The sequence below is a fragment of the Falco punctatus genome (genome assembly GCF_963210335.1).
Source record: "Falco punctatus genome assembly, chromosome: 4".
Lineage (NCBI taxonomy): Eukaryota > Metazoa > Chordata > Aves > Falconiformes > Falconidae > Falco > Falco punctatus.
Window position 1 is genome coordinate 24,604,517 of NC_137583.1, and position 16,199 is coordinate 24,620,715.

Consider the following 16,199-nt stretch of genomic DNA (forward strand, 5'->3'; position numbering starts at 1 on the left):
ATCAGGAAGCCCGCTCAGATTTGCTAACTCTAGAACTTCTTGACTGCTCCCAGCTGCCTGATGGTCTGTGCAGGTCAGAGAACTCCCCATTGGGGTTAAGGTATTGACTCAAGATTTGTGGGTAAACTCCAACACAAAGTAACAATCAGTACAAACCCCACCTTATACTCCAAGGACACGACAAATTTTTAACCTTACTTCTTCACAATACACAGACAGCAACCTAGCTCTCCATGCCATCTAGTTTTTTGTTTTTTTTTAAATCCTGCAAAAACAAGCCAATTCACACATTTCTTGCCTTGTGAAAGAGATAGACTCTGTGCAACAGATGGTACGCACGATGCTTAATGTGCTCCAATATTTTATGTTAAAAAGAATAGAGAAAATGTGATTAACTGAAGAAAACATGTAACGAGATTGAGAAGCTATGACTGAAGCCTTCAACCACATGACGAAAACATCCTTTATTTATAAGACATGCTGGGCTTCAGCAGCTTATCAAGAACGCACTGTAAGGAGCCAGCAACAGAATTCTTTACAACTTCACTGTTCTGTTTCACTTTTCTGAAGACTTGTTTAAAAATGCAGCTCCCAGGCCATCAATGCCCATTTTAATTTATATGTCAATATATTAATTTTTTAAACTCGGGTGTCGTACCATAAGAGACCTTAAAAGAGTTACCAACCCAGGACATTCCAAGCAGCTAGTGTGAAGTAAATCTAACCCCTTACCAGGTTCACAATGACTGATGCAACAGCAGTTCCCAAATCTAGGGCATAGCTGACTATGGTATAAATAATGTAATGGAGAAGACGAGCCATGAGCTTGTCCAAAGGAATCAGGGGGACACAGTTTAGTTTGTGATGGCTGGAGAGTCTTAAAAAGAAAGTAACTAAAGGTTACGTGACAGACTGGGCATTGACTGCACAGTCTCATGCATCTGGCCCTTACTGCACATGCATAGCATGACTCGGTAAGAGGCTTCTGCACAGAGCAGCTCCTGCTCTATCTAAGCTGGAGCTACACGTGCAAGCTTTCTATGCTGTCTGGATTAATTTAAGCTTTATTTCCAGCTCATAGTTACATATTATGAGGACTTTCACATTGGAAATAGGTGGCAAATGCTGATTTATTGAACTGTAGTCATACACATTTTCAAAGTGTAAGTCTTATCTATTTTATTATTTCCAGGCAGCTGAGAAATTCAGTATGCCAACTGCTGTATAAGTGAAATCTGACTCATTCACTCAGTGCTAAGATGAAAAATGTTCATATGGGAGGCTATTCTTAATAAAAAATTCTTAGCTGCTCCTTGATTTAATTTGCTTTATGATTTTGTATATGTGAAAGTGTTTCAGCTGTTTAACCTCCTCTTTTCCCATCTACGTTTTTCAAGAGTCATGCTTCAAAGTGTGAAAGGATTTTTTAAAATTCAATTCAATATGTGAATCTTTTCAAGTCAGAGACATCCAAGTTCTAAGGATAACCCCACTTAAGGAGAAATCTGGCTGATTTCAGTGGACTCTGGATTACACATTTTGTTAGGGAAGATCCAGAGCTAAACTACAGACAGCTATTTCCTTGTTAAAAAAGCAACTGCTATTAATGAAGGCATTTAAAACACTTTCCAGCATTCTTTAGATTCCTGGAAAGCCCTAGTGCATTGCTTAAAATTAAAAATATATAAGATCTGTCTTTACAGGGATCTTTGCTTTGGATGAGGGACTATTAGCTGCCCATTCATTGTTTACTGGCCTGCTATAGTAAACTGCCTGTTGATCTTTAAATTTAATTGCCCTGCCAGTCTTTTGTTCTCATGCCTGCTCAGGAAAACAATGCTGACATGGTCTTAAGATTGGCAAAGACAATTATGTTCTGCACATAAGGTGCACGGTATCTCAAACTCCCTTAGAAAACCAAACAAGAAGGAAAATATATGCCATATATAATTGTTACAAATTGTTATGTATGCCAATATGATTGTTAAAAATGCAATTATAATGCTGTAAGCCCCAGTCTCTGTCCCCACTGCAAGTCTAGAACAAGTGCATTGACACACAAGACTCTTCTCAAATTACACCAGGGTAATTAATATCAAAAAGCACATCTATATACAATTGCTGATACATTTTTCCTGAGATATTAAAACAAAATTCAGATGACCATACTCTCATGAATAAGACTGACGTTACGGCTGTGTTCCATTAAAGTCACCCCAGAGAATCAGCTTTCATTTCCTAAAGAACCGAAAACAACTTTCTTCTTGTGTATTTTCTGATCCATCACAGAAAGGTGAATGGAGTGGGGGAAAAAAGCTCTGTAAGGTGACCATTTTTTGTTAATTTCCAATGGATAATAAGCCACACTGACAGAGAACAACTGACTTTGCTTTTTTACCATATAAAACTATTATATGGTAATCCCATCATCTATTCAGACATAAAATGCCTTTTGCCTTAAGGAAATTTACAGGTCACATGAGGATGCACATGATCTGTAAGCATAACTGATCCACTTTTAAGTGCAGTGCTTTTAAGAGTATCCCCAAAATGCTTTGTGTCTCAGACTGTGGCACAGCACCCTAGAGAGATGCTAAAATGCCAGTGTCCTACCAAGAAGGCATTGTCAAGGCATGGTAACAGGTTGTTGGGTTTTGTCACTACTTACTGCTGAATTCAAATTTTAACTTAAACACTTTGATGGCAGGGATGAGGACATACAAAGGTAGTTTTGTGTTTGTGACAATGGTAGTACATAGGAAAGCAGAAAAACATTGACTTCACTTGGTTGAAACCTTCCATGTAGTAACAATAAAAGAATCCTGAATTGCTTCAATACTGTGAGCAATCTGTATTCCAGTTTTAGTCCCACATATTGTCATCAGGATGATTAAGATTATCAAAGAATTACTGGCTCCTTATCTGTGCCATTTGCATGATCTGTTTTTAGCAGTACTGTGTGGAAGAATATCTTAAATAAACAGATGGGTTAAAGAGAGGGAGTCTTATTTCTAGTTACAATAGTATAATGCTTTCTGAAGCACATAGCAGCAACATAACTGTTTCAATATCTTGTACTATGCACCCCATATTCTAATGTACTATCTATGGAACCCTATGCCAAGAAAACATGGACTTGTAAGCCAAAACCTGTATAGTGGCATTCAGAATAAGAACTCATGGTATAACTTTACTAAAATATAATCTGTTACACTTTTTCATTGTTTTTCTTCCTTAGCTTAATTACCTACCTCTCTGTATTTACTCCACAGTGCTTGCTTAATAGAGGATACACAAGCTTATTTTTGTTAAGCAGAGAAAAAAACTTCTTTTCCCTATAATTTCTTACATAAAATTCAGCAATATCTTTAGAGAATGGAAAAATAGCAATTTCTGGGAGCTGACCATGGACATAGGGAGGTCAAGAAATAACTACCAGAGTTTTAAAATGCATTCCCAATGCAGATCTCTAACATCAGTTAAAAAAAAAAGAAAACAACACATCACCTAAATTACCTCACAGCTATTTGCATAAAGGGTCCAGAGGCAGTACAGTATAAGTACAGAGACACAAGCCATCCAAAGACCACTTAGCAACAGTTCTATTGGATACTCTCTCTGTCTGTAGCAGAAAAAGGGCAACTCTGAAGCTCAGATGTGCAAACAGCTTTAAAGGACTAAACAATCTCTTGGCAGATGCATCAAGCAAAAATCTGAAACTACAAGTCAGGTAATTTACGAAATCATTTCCTTTCTAGCTGGCTAAATTTCCTTCTAAATATCGCTCTGAGCCAAATAACCTACCTGACATTGTTAGGACTGTTATCCAAGGACTTCATCAGAAGTGACAGAAACCTGCCAGGTAATAAACTCATTCTCTACTTCAAAAAAAAGGTAGAACTTTTTGTTCTTGTGCATTTCTTTTATGTTCTGAAGATATAATTAATCTAAATGACTGCTATACTAATATTAAAGATGTATTCCATTCTGCTGAAGGAACTCTGCTTACTGGAAAATAAAACCACAATAAGTGGCGTTAGAAATTCCAGTGCTAGCTAGAAAAAATAGAGAAACTCTTGTTATCTTGATAAGAGGTAATAGAGGATAACCATTATTATTGTGTCTCTGAAAAAAATGAGGTGCTTCCCCAATGCAAGAAACATCCCTGACCAACAGAGCATAGCTATATTACTATATTGACAAATAGACACACAGCTACTTTAAATGTATAGAAATAGATATTAAAAAACTAATGGACGATTAAAGTTGGGCTGTAACTAAAGGTGGAATGAAAGTGCTGCAAATCCCAGTATTATTTTTAAATGAACCTTTAGCAAAGGGAATTGCCTGGTGGAGACTGTAAGTGCAGGTATATGTGTGTGTACCTCATGTGGGGAATCAGTAAACACAAGAGTTCAAGAAGCAAATTATTTTTACCTCCCAGCAGAAGGCAAAGCAAAATCACTGGCTTTCAGAACTATCTGTGCATCAGGAAGTTAGGTGCTTAAAATGTTCATATTTATTCTGCCAGAAAAATTAACAAGTGCCTGATTTTAATTATGAAGAATTTACAGATTCTTTGAAGAATATGACATAAACTGAGAGGTTAATAATAAATGAGGAAGGACCCTCATGAAAGACTTAATCCCTATAGCAGCGCCAGATTTCTTTTCCAATGTCTGGAAATATTGCTATTGCTACTAGGTTTGTTTGCTCCATCCTCCTCCCCTGTTGTTCTCTCTCTAGTGGAAGCTGTAAGACTCCCCGTCCCACAATGCCATCTATCCAGCTGCCACTGCTGTTCGTCTGCCTCACCTTGTGGGGTGTTCGACTCAGCAGGGGGCAGCCCCTTTTGGAGGGAAGTGAGACCATGGGAAGAAGCCCCCTGGATGACATCCTGCAGAGATCTGAAAGCCTCATTCTTCAGTCTGTCCTCAAGAAAGCTGAAAAGGAAGAAGAGATGAATAAAGGTATATATAACACCAAGGATATCCATCTGGTAATGCTGGCATAGTACTTGGTCCAGCGTATAGTTCCCAGGTTCTAACATATGTATTTGTTACTCTAGCTAAGGGCAGGGGAAGGATAGGAGGTGTGCTGCAGCACACTGACACAGAGTTCTCAAAAGGCGCTTTATTCTTTAAGATCTCCCTGCTTAGGCAATGCTGTATCACCACTAACCAGCTGCTGCATAGCAAGAAGGCAGAAGCCTGTCACAGAACACTTGCCTGTCTGGCAAGTGCTTCCCTAGGGAAGCTCTAAGAGGACATTCCCAACTTTCGGACCCTGTACCTAATGTTAATTTGGAGGTGGGAGTGCTGCCATTCACCTACTACCTCAAACTACTGGTTTCTACACCCCCAACAGAGCTGGGCTTTTCTGTGGCTGGGAATGCAGAGGCTGCTCTAGCGTCTGCCACCTCCTAGCTTGCAGATGCTCTGCTCTCACTAGTCACAGCAGCAGAAACAAATCAGACTCAGGCACTGCAAGAAGCAGCACCTAGGTGCCTGCCAGCAACAAGGAGCACAGAGTCCTTTCAGAGTGGAAAAAGGAGCAAGCCCCAGATGCCCATAGAAAAAGCCTTCCTCCCCTCTACACATGAATGCTGAGAGCTGGTCAGGTCAATCCAAGACCTGAAATATTAAAAAGAGCTTAAGAATGAGCAGGAGATACTAACAGAGTTATGACTGGTAGCTGGAAACACTGAGCTAGTTTTCAAATGTCCACATCCCTGCTTCTACTGGTCTCGCAGCCCTATCCTTTCCCTGTCTTGTGCTCACTTCCAGCTCTTCCCCACCTCCTGCAGCTGATTTCTTTCAGTTGCTCAGCATCTTTTACTCACTTCCCTTTACCCAAATCCAACACATTTACCTGAATCAACACATTAGGCTTTGTCATTGCATGTCTTTCCATCCAGCTGCAGCTAGTTCTAAATAGATAATCCATCTTTGCTAAAAATGTGGCAGAACCATTTTGACAGATGCCATCCAGAGAGATGAAGTTCAAGACCATATACTTCTGTTTAGTTAAATGGGCATAATAAGAACAAATTATTATCCTGCACCACAGAACTCCACAAATTCCCATTTCAACTTCCTTAGTGAGGACTATGGGGGATCATTAATACTATTCTTTTCCTTGGACAGGATCAAATGCCCCTCTGCCAGAATGGCTTTCCAAAAGACAGCAACCTGGGAAAAAGCACCTAAGTGACCTGGAGAAGAGACAGCATCCTGGAAAAAGGGATGTCGAGGAAGATGCATCTTATGAAGACATTCAGAAGAGGCAGCATCCAGGAAAAAGAGAGAGAGAAGACAACCTTGACAGCTACCTGGAGCTGAAAAAGCGACAGCATCCCAGCAGCAGGTCACTAGTGAATCAGTACACTGACATCCCTAGTGCACAGCTAACCTACTTGAATGAGTTATCCAAAAGACAGCATCCAGGCAGAAGGTATTTGATGTACAATCACCAACATCCTAGTAAAAGAGGTTGGAATGATGACATAGACCTAAATGACCAACACAGCGAGAAACACCAGCACCCTGGAAAAAGGCACTGGAATTCTGACAGTTCAGATGATGCAGGCCCCTGCAGCTTTCAGGAGTCCTTCACCTGTAAAAAAGGCAGCTTGTTGCTTGATTTAGTGGAAAATGTTAGCAAAGACAGGGTAGAAGAAAAACGCCAGCATCCAGGAAAGAGATCAGCATGGGAAAGTGAAACAGAGGAATGAGAAAATAATTGTGTATCCTTTGCATTTGGTGAAGCAAACAGCCAGATCACTATAAAATTCTCTTCACTCCCTTTTGCCTTCCTGCTGCTGACCTCTGCATCTATCTTAGTCTTCAAATCCTCCACTTTAGGAAAAGCGCTTATTTCCTTATGGGCCCAGACCTCAGAATAAACCCAATGTGTGTCCAATTTTCTGTTCCCAAAGGACTAAAACAGGCTTTTAAATATCTGTTCTGATGCTGCTAAAGTGGAATAATTATATGGTTTACTCCCATATCAGTGAAATCAGTATATTAATAGAGAGGGAGAAACAAGAACAACATATGCCAATTATTTTAAAATTAAATTGAATAGGTTTTCAGTTATAAATAATACATTAATGAGAACTGAACCCTTGCACACTGCAATCTGTCCAGACAGTAAGCACTAAACACAGGTAGGAACTGTTCCAACTGGAAAGATTAGATGACTGACTTCATAGTTTGACTTGGAACTGGCACATAAACTCCCTTATCATCTAAGAGGCTGTGCAAAGGGTTAAGGCATGCCAGAGCATCTCAATACCAAATTGTGAACCTGACTGCATATAACCCATACTAGAACTCCCACCCTGGTGTATCCACATTTCAGTCATGACACTTGAAATCATGCCTTTTCCTCAGACATCTAAAAATGAAACAAGCAGACATTCATTTCTTCCAAAAAGGATTTCCAGTGTCTCTCCTCTCAAAGGAATGCTTTTACTTTCCATGCTGAGACTCCCAAAAGTGTTTATTTGATATGAATGATTCAATAAACATCAACAGTCAAGTCTGTGTGTCCTTATTGGTTGTGCAAATATACCGCAATAGAGTGAAAAAACATAAAACTAACCCAAGCTAAATAAAAATAAACAAACTAACATCAAAGGGTATTTTTCTAGGCACAATCTTGCATGCTGGTGGTCAGCACATGTTTATACATAAAACTGTTTCGCTCCTGAAGTGGAAGGATGATTTGCATATAGACATGATTCCCTTTTTAAACCTTCTACCCACACAAAATTATGCATCTGGGCTAAACCCACAGCAGCCCTGTCACCTAGTTCACAGGGAACTTTTACTAGAAGTCTGATTTCCTGTTCACAGGTCTAAACAGTATTTTCTGATTTTTGCAATTAGTGCTTACTTATTGAGTGCACTGTTATTTGTACCACTTCTTGTACATTCAAAGAGGTTATAGTACGTCAGTATTTCACTAGAATGTTATTTTTTTATAAACAAATGAGTATGTTTTGCACTGACATTCATCTTTTCATCCCTCTCAATACCATCAAGACACATTAAGTGCCTTGAGTGTTCCTTTCAAACAAGACTGTTTCCCCACTCAGTGCCTCAGAGGACTGCCTTGGTTACAGAAGTTAGTTTTGCCATATGGTTTAGTTACTCTGAAGAATAATTAACCATCTCAGTGAGTTTCACTGAAGTAAGATGCTCCCAGGCTGATCAACGCTTAACATGGTCTATCAAACAACTTCTAACTTTGGAGATCATGCACTGTTTAATCTATGTGACAACTGGCAGACCCCTTCTGTTGACAGGGGGTTTCTAATTCACAAGTGCAGATGAAATTCTCAAAGGAGGTAGCTGGGAATGTTCCATACACCCATACACCTTGAATTCTTTCAGCATGCTTTCTTTATACGGTGACTTTTAAAACGTTCAATTTTCATTGTATAAGGGGGAGGGGGGGAAGACTTCTCTAAAATATAGCATTTCCAGCAATTTATGAATGCTTCTTAGAACTCAGGGAATGCTACTACACAAAACCGCCACCACTCCCTACAAAATGCCCCAAATAAGTGAAAAACAGAAAGGAAAAAAATGACCAAGTGTGTAAACATAGGCAAAAGCAAAACCACATCACAGTTCCTGCAAGACAATGATGCTGCAGTGGCTGCTACAAGAAAGCCAAGGTGGGAAAGGGAGAGAAGCACCAAAGCCCACGCTCAGTTTTTAATGTGCAGGTGCAAACAGCTGGTTCAAGCTACTGGGTTACTGCCTATAAAATCTACCACGCTGAGTAAATCTCAGATGCGCTTTAACTGATTTTATGTATGTCTAATTTTCCCATCTTCTTTTTTTTGAAGTTCAGAGTGCTCCAGTATTTGCAGAGATGCCAAGTTCTGCCAGGGGTTAGTCACCTGTTTAAAAGCAAGACTATCACTACTATAATTTTTTAAGGAATTATTTCCATTGGTTTTGAGTTGTTTTCTTTTGTTGGGAGTGTGTGTGTGGTTTTGTTTTGTTTGGGGTTTTTCTGGTTGGGTTTGTTTGTTTGTTTGTTTAAAAAAAAAAAAAAGCCAAGCCCCAGCTGACAGCACTTTACAGTAAAACACATCAGGTCATTAATATCATGCCTACAGGTTTTAAGATTTGTCTCAGTTTAGAGCTGCTGAAAATGCACTTGCCTGGCTGGGAGAGGCACAATGTAAGCAAATACTGGGAGAGCTCTGACACATTTCAGTTACTTAAAACCAAAAACCAACTTTTTTACTCCAGCAAAAGGTCTCTGGAAAATGACAGAAACACTCTCAGGGATTCCTGGGCAGGGGTGGGACCACATGTGAGATTCCCTTCCAAGTTGCATAGGCCAGTTCAAAGGACAAGACACAGATTTCCATTCAGAGAAGCACGTCAGGCCAGCATCAGGACCCATACATGTCCATGCACAGAAAACAGAGCAATTTGGACACCGAAACATGAGTCAAAAGTCCTGAGCTTCTGCCAGTGACCTGGGTTTGAAAATCCTGGAAATTCAAAGAAGTTGATACTGGAAAAAGAACTGAATACAGGACAACTTTCTGCATATTTCCCATGTATATTACAGTCAAAAGAGCCAGCAAATCTGCTACCGAGGCACTGTAAAAATGCAACCATCATTGCCAAGTAGCCAGAAAAGTGACAGCCCCAATAGAAATCCCACGAGGATGAAGCACGATACGCTTAATCTTCCACAGATATTTGTCTGATTATTGCTAGTTGCAGTTCTCTTCAATCCTGGGCTTTCTGTGCCTACATGATTATTTTGATTATGCTAAACATGGCTCATGGATCTACATTATCTCTGAAAAGACTTGGAGATAGAGCTACAAGTGCAACTTAGGAAAGAATGAAATTAATCACTGAACTCAAATTTTCAGGTAGGTCAGAATTTGTACTTGGGGGGATCTGATAACCTTAATTCCATGCATTTTTGAAACATAAGACCATTTACAAAAAGAAAACAAAAATCCTGGTTTTCTCCACAAAAGCTAACATTTACTTTCAGTGGCAAAAATTACTCCATCGTTCTATTACTTGCAGAAAAGACTCATTTGAGAAAAGGAAAGGGAAGGTTTTCATTGGGGAAAAAGATTACGTATTTTAGGAGTTCTCCTATCTTTTTTTTTTTAAAGTAACTCAAACACAATATTTCAATCTTGCCAATAAATTTTGTCCAGACTTTTGTTTTGATTGAAAATGCATTTTCTCTCAGTGTCTGCCTGAAAATTTTCTCTCCCTTAATTTCCTCCTGCCTCCTGCAGTGCTGCAGACATACCTATCGTCATTCAAGTGCAACATTCTTTCTGTTACAGACATCATCCTCAGAGGACCACCTGCCACTTGTGATTTGACAGTTTTGTGGCTACGAAGCACACATATGCACAAGTTCTGAAGTTAAGTTTCTGTTAAATTTACCTACACCCTAAAAACTTGGCTCTGGAGTTTGGCTAAGGGACTAACCAGAGAAGAACCAGCTTTTATACTACAATACTCTGCCACTTTAAACAGTAAATATAGTGCAATCTCTTAGCAACATGAACTACACAGATACATACTACTTAGTTATAAGGTAAGAATTTGTTAATTGCAGCTCTCATCGTATACCTTCCCCTGTCATCTTTTATTACAATTTAACGTCCATGCAAACACCTACACATTACTAGCTTTGCTCAGTCACACATGTAAACGTACTTGCACATTTTAGTAACAGCAGAACAGGGCCTTTCAGTTGCAAAGTTCCTTGATGAAGTGCACTATCTGTCTGTAAGACAGTCCATGGCTCTTCAGGTATGGTAACAAATCAATAGCAGACTTGGTCCAAAGGTCATGGAAGCCAGTGGAAAAAATCTCCCTTGTCCTTTGCAGAATCTGGATTAGGTCCACAGAACAAAGCTGTGCACTAGCCCTAACATGGCACCACAACCATGCAAAATCTTATTTCCAGCTTTAATTGAGAGTAAAACAACCATGCACAGATGAGTACTTTGTTTATTCTACTGCAGTTTTAAATTTCTAGTATGTTACCCGTTATTAAGACATAAGGGAATTTCATTCCTAAAGAGCAAATTTTACAAGTGTCTTCAAAATGAGCTTTGTTTTCAAGGGGGGTGGGGTGGGGGATTGATGTGAACAAGCTGTATAATTAATAATTTCTGCAACTAGTTTCACCTTCTCTCACAATTACCTTCCTGCGTCCCCTCCCACACACTTACCAGCCTTGACCTCTTTGCTCGCCCACTGTAATTGGCATGGGCTGAGTGTTTCCAAGGGACACATGGCCCCAACAAATGCCCATATGACTACTTTTAATGACCCATTTTGTTGGAGAAAGTTTGAAAATATCATCATCACCTCAGCTGAAGTAGAATCACTGCTTGCTTGGTAATTCACTCAGTTAACACTAAACAGCCAGCTGCAATTTTAAAGCATCAGTCAGTACACTGCTATTAATAAAAACTATCAAAAGAAGTCAAGAGGAAAAGCACTGCAGAAGGGATGAGCCTGGGTGACGTCTAGGCTGTACAGAGATATGACACAAAGATGCAGACAGGGAAATCCTTTCGTTTTTACAAAACTGATATGTGGACTACCTGCATTAGAGGGCAGAAGTCCACAACCCCCTCCCAACAATAACAGCCTGAACTCATCACTCCTACAGGGTAATGAGGAAGGATTCAGGTTGAACAGAGGTATCTGATAAAAACAGATGGGCATGTTCCTTGAGAAAACAGAGCTGTCTACCTGTCTATTACTTTTAGACCTGTGTGAAGATATTTGTGGTTTGTTTTCCTTGATGAAGCCACTGCAGCTTAAAAGTCCAAAGAAGGAAATGAAGAAAAGGACGTTTATCAATTACCTGCCAATTCACTTTGTCTGCTTACATGAGATGAATGAGCACAGGCTGAAGGAAGGTAAAGCAGAACCAAAATCTTATTAGATCACAAATTGCATTGGTATGCTGAAGCATGATACTGACTCCTGACAGAGACGGGGCATGTCAGATACTGATACAATGGAATGACCCCAGTCATGAGTTTATTTCAGTCACTCTGGTTTGAACCGACAGCAGTAATCCAGACAAGAAAGCAGGATCTCACAGACACAGCGGCACAGGAAGTGTTGAGCAACCAAAGGAACATCTTCCTCATTTACTCACAGACAACACACACTGCACCTTCCTCATCTTCACATGAATTGGAAACAAGGAAAATCCAGACTTCATAAATCATGCAAATACTCGTGTAGAATGGGGTGGAGGTAAACCAGGATCCAGTTTGCCATATGAAAAGAAGTTAGTTCATTGCCATCTGCTCTCTATAATGGATAGCCTAACTGAATGCAATTGAGTATGACACAGCAAAGTCACTTTAATAGCTGCTTGGTATAGGAAAATGTGAGATTATGACTGGGAAAACTAGGAGAGGTTGCCTGAAATATGATTGCTGTTTTAGACTACTTTTCATAGATAAGCATGTTTCCAGCATAAATTCCCTCGATTTCGAGGCTGCTACTCATGTGTGAGGTGCCTGAAGAAGCTACTGTAAAGAGAGAAGAAGAGCAGGAAGAGGGGAGACAAAAGCCAAGACATGAAAAATATAGTAAGACTTTATGAAAGGTTCTCTGAGCCAAAGCAGTCAAGACAAAAAGCAAGCTCCTTGAACAAGCAGGTGGTGTTGAAGACAGCAACAGCCCTGCAACAAAAAAATAATCACAAATCATTCACTGTCAAATACCCACTGTTGAGAGTATTCCACTTACTGATTTCAGACATGCCACTTTCAAGATGTGAACTGGTTGCTATACAAATTTGTAGGGGAAATAGAAGACAAGAGAGGCTACAGGAAACAGCAGTCACACATGGGTGTGCTGGAAATCTGAAATGAGCCCTGAGCATAATCTAGACATTGTAGCTATATGAATCCTACCGTTAAAACATTAAATAAAATGTAAACACAAAGAAATTCTGAATATTCCTGTCTCTCCTCTTTATATATGTAAACGTGGTGCCATTCCACGGCACTCAGGACCAATATGCCAGATTCTTCAGCAGTGTTAAGGGACAAGATAAACTTGAGTAGATGACTGGCCTGTCGGTACTGAAGCAGTTAATAGGCAAATCAGATAAACAAGGCTCAAAAAGTTGTCATCTACAGCTCTTACAAATCACCATGCTGTCAATTTTGATTGATGAGTCTGCAAACACAGGAAAAATCATACCCTCTACATAGACTAATTAAACAAATTTGGTTTGTATCAAAATGTTTACTATAAGCAACTGGAGTATACTGAATATGAGTTTCGTTAAAAGGAACAGCGATATGTAAATTTTTTAGTTCTCTGAACAAAATGAATAATACAGAAAATGTTGGTTTAGATCCACCTAAACAATCAAATGAAATTTTCTGAGATAAATGAAAATTAAAGTTCACTTTATGTTGTAGGAAGAATTTTGCGCTACCCATTTCAGCGCTGGGAGATTTTTTTTTAAATCATAAAATTGAATTCAGGCCAATTCTAAACACAGCATTAATTGAAACTAACTAGCTGTTTAGTTTAGGGACTGGTTAGAAACTCTGGTTCCACTCTCCTGCCTCAAAGTCTATACTGAACTCAACATTGTTAATTTACAGATATTTTAAACTTCTTTTCAGTGAGTAAGCCATATTTGGGCAAAAATGTTCTACTGCATTCTGTGAGAAGTAAACAGGTATGATTAAGAATTACTTTCAGTCTACATTTACCTCTCCTGTCCTGGGATCAGGTTCCCCATTATTTAACATTCCAAAAGACACTGAAGACATTACAAGAATTGAAAGAATATACATGAATTTAACTGCAACACAGTTCTGCCAGGACTGTGCCACGGTTACTGGGCTGACTGTGTCCCTCAGCTGTATTCCCACTGAAGCCTCACCTCTTGGACATCAGTAGCAATGACCAACTTTGCAACAGACAAGGTCTTAGAACTCACTGAGTTATTAAAACAACACACAAACATATTTTACAACTTGTTTACTCAGTGTCTGCAAAGGGCTTTGAGCACGACAGAGCAGGACGAGTTACATAATGGATATGGGGTTTTGCAGGCTGAGCTTTACAATATATTCCAGTGGCAGAACAGAGCAGTATATGCCTGGCTTTGCTTCTTGAGCAAGTGTTTGGAACACATTCCTTTCCTGGGCTGTTGCTCATTTACACTAATTCACAATGGTAAGCCATTAATGATTCAAATGCAGTCCCCAACAGCACCTGCAGCATTTCAGTAAGGTTTAATGTGTCCCCCAATACCTCTCTTCCTACTGCAACTACCTGGATGAAGACAATTTTTGATGGAACATAAACAGGATTGCTTTAGACTGAGCTAGATTTTCCACTTTGTGAATGCTCTCTGTGTGGAACAGTGTGATGAGCCAAAGTGTCAAGCAGCCAAAGTCTATTCTCATTTACACCAGCACAAACATAGATTACACTCCACCTCTGTAAAGGAACGTGTCTTAGGGAGACAGGAGACCAAACTTCCCTTTAAGAGTAAACAGACACCATTCAACACATCACTACACCTGGCATGCTAATTCACATTATCACTTCAATAATTCCCTCTGAGAGACTCCCAGTAAAAGTCTAATACTCTGGTAAAGATCCAAATCATATTAAACAGGTGTAGTCACTTACTGGGGAATGAGTTCCTCAGGAAGTGTAAAGACCACTTATATTTGGAAACATACAAACAAATGACATTTTTCTTTCAAAACACTGATTGATATTGATCTTTTCAAGAGTGATTGATACTGCATGGTGTCTGACCAGTAATTCAAAAAGATTTATTTGGCAAGATGCGTTCTCATAGTCTGTGGTCAAACGTAGTACATCCAAAAAAGCACAATTAACTAACTATAGAGTCAGTTAAATGTTTAATTTCTGGTGCACATGCCTGCATGTTATCATTCCTGACACAACTCACCACAGGCAGTCCTTCTCACTGTATTATCTGTGTCCCATCAGTAGGCTATTAGACTTCGATTGTTGCATTTACCATTTTAATAAGCCTTTAAGAATTTTCTTTTCAAAATGAGCAGTTACTGAAGCTGTAGAGAAGGGCAGGTTTAAGTAAAGAGCCTGCTGTCCAGTACAGTCTTGCTTTTCCTTATACCCAATTCTTACTACTTCTAAATGACAGGAGAGGACCGAGCGAGGGTCATCAGGGCCTCACTGCTCAACAGGCAGGACTATCCTGCCTGCTGCAGGAGAAAAGCGTTTTAAATGGCTACGCAGCCCCATGTGCTCTGAAATCCACTGCGAAGGCCCCCAGCATGTCTTCGGTTGCTCTCAGACGTGCTTGGTGTGCCACCTAGTGACAGGCACCTCTTCTATTCCCCACCCACCCCTTTCTCTTGTCCCTTCCCTACACCCACTCAATGAACAAAATACACAAAACAGGAAAACTTAAATGCTTACAGAACTCCCGCTACAAGCCCTGCATCTACTCGTCTTTTGTTCTTCACTTATTCCCACTATCGTCCTTCTCATACTCACATACTGTCCCATCCAAACACAGATCTTGCAGCTGTTTCAGAGACACTTGTATTTTGCTGGAGCATTCTTTCACTGGGTTAGTGAGTTCTGTATCACTGGCTTCAACAGGGTTCTGGACAAAAGGAGCAAGGTAACAACAAAGGGAGGGGTAGCTGGTTCCACCTGAGCTTTTCCAAGGCACAAGCATGGCTCAGTGCCAGGAAACTGCCCAGCTCCAGCAAATCCAAGGGAAGGAGGATGATACCACAGGTGAATTCTCAAAGGCACTGAGCCTCAGGCTCATTCCTGCTCTCTGCCTCCAAGTAATACAATTGGGAAAAACAGTACCCTGTGTTGCTCCAGGTTTGTCTTCCTCAAGCATTACACTGCAATGCCCTCCTTCACATCCCCAATTGCCCACTTCCTCCTACCCCATCCAAAGCCCTCAGATTCATACACAAGTGCCTCATCAGAGATGGGAATCAATTAAATCCTGGATTTTCCAGCCTGTTTTGAGAAGAACTGTCGTCTTATGGACGAGCTAATGGAATTCTTAGCTTCCAGTCTGACAGAAGCAGCAGAAACACAGGGTGACACAGGGATACTTCTGTGTAAATCAACATCATAAGATATAAGCAAGCAGAAAAAATG

At 39.9% G+C, this 16,199-nt stretch overlaps 1 protein-coding gene across 1 annotated transcript; it reads left to right on the top strand.

Moving 5' to 3' along the window:
* Positions 1 to 4,675: 4,675 nt before the first annotated feature.
* TRH (thyrotropin releasing hormone) lies at positions 4,676 to 12,060 on the top strand (the record flags this gene model as incomplete). The annotated part of the gene is made up of 2 exons (XM_080387673.1): positions 4,676 to 4,970; positions 6,147 to 12,060. 2 exons carry the CDS (start codon positions 4,676 to 4,678, stop codon positions 6,731 to 6,733), a joined length of 882 nt encoding a protein of 293 aa, XP_080243799.1. The 3' UTR covers positions 6,734 to 12,060.
* Positions 12,061 to 16,199: the final 4,139 nt, after the last annotated feature.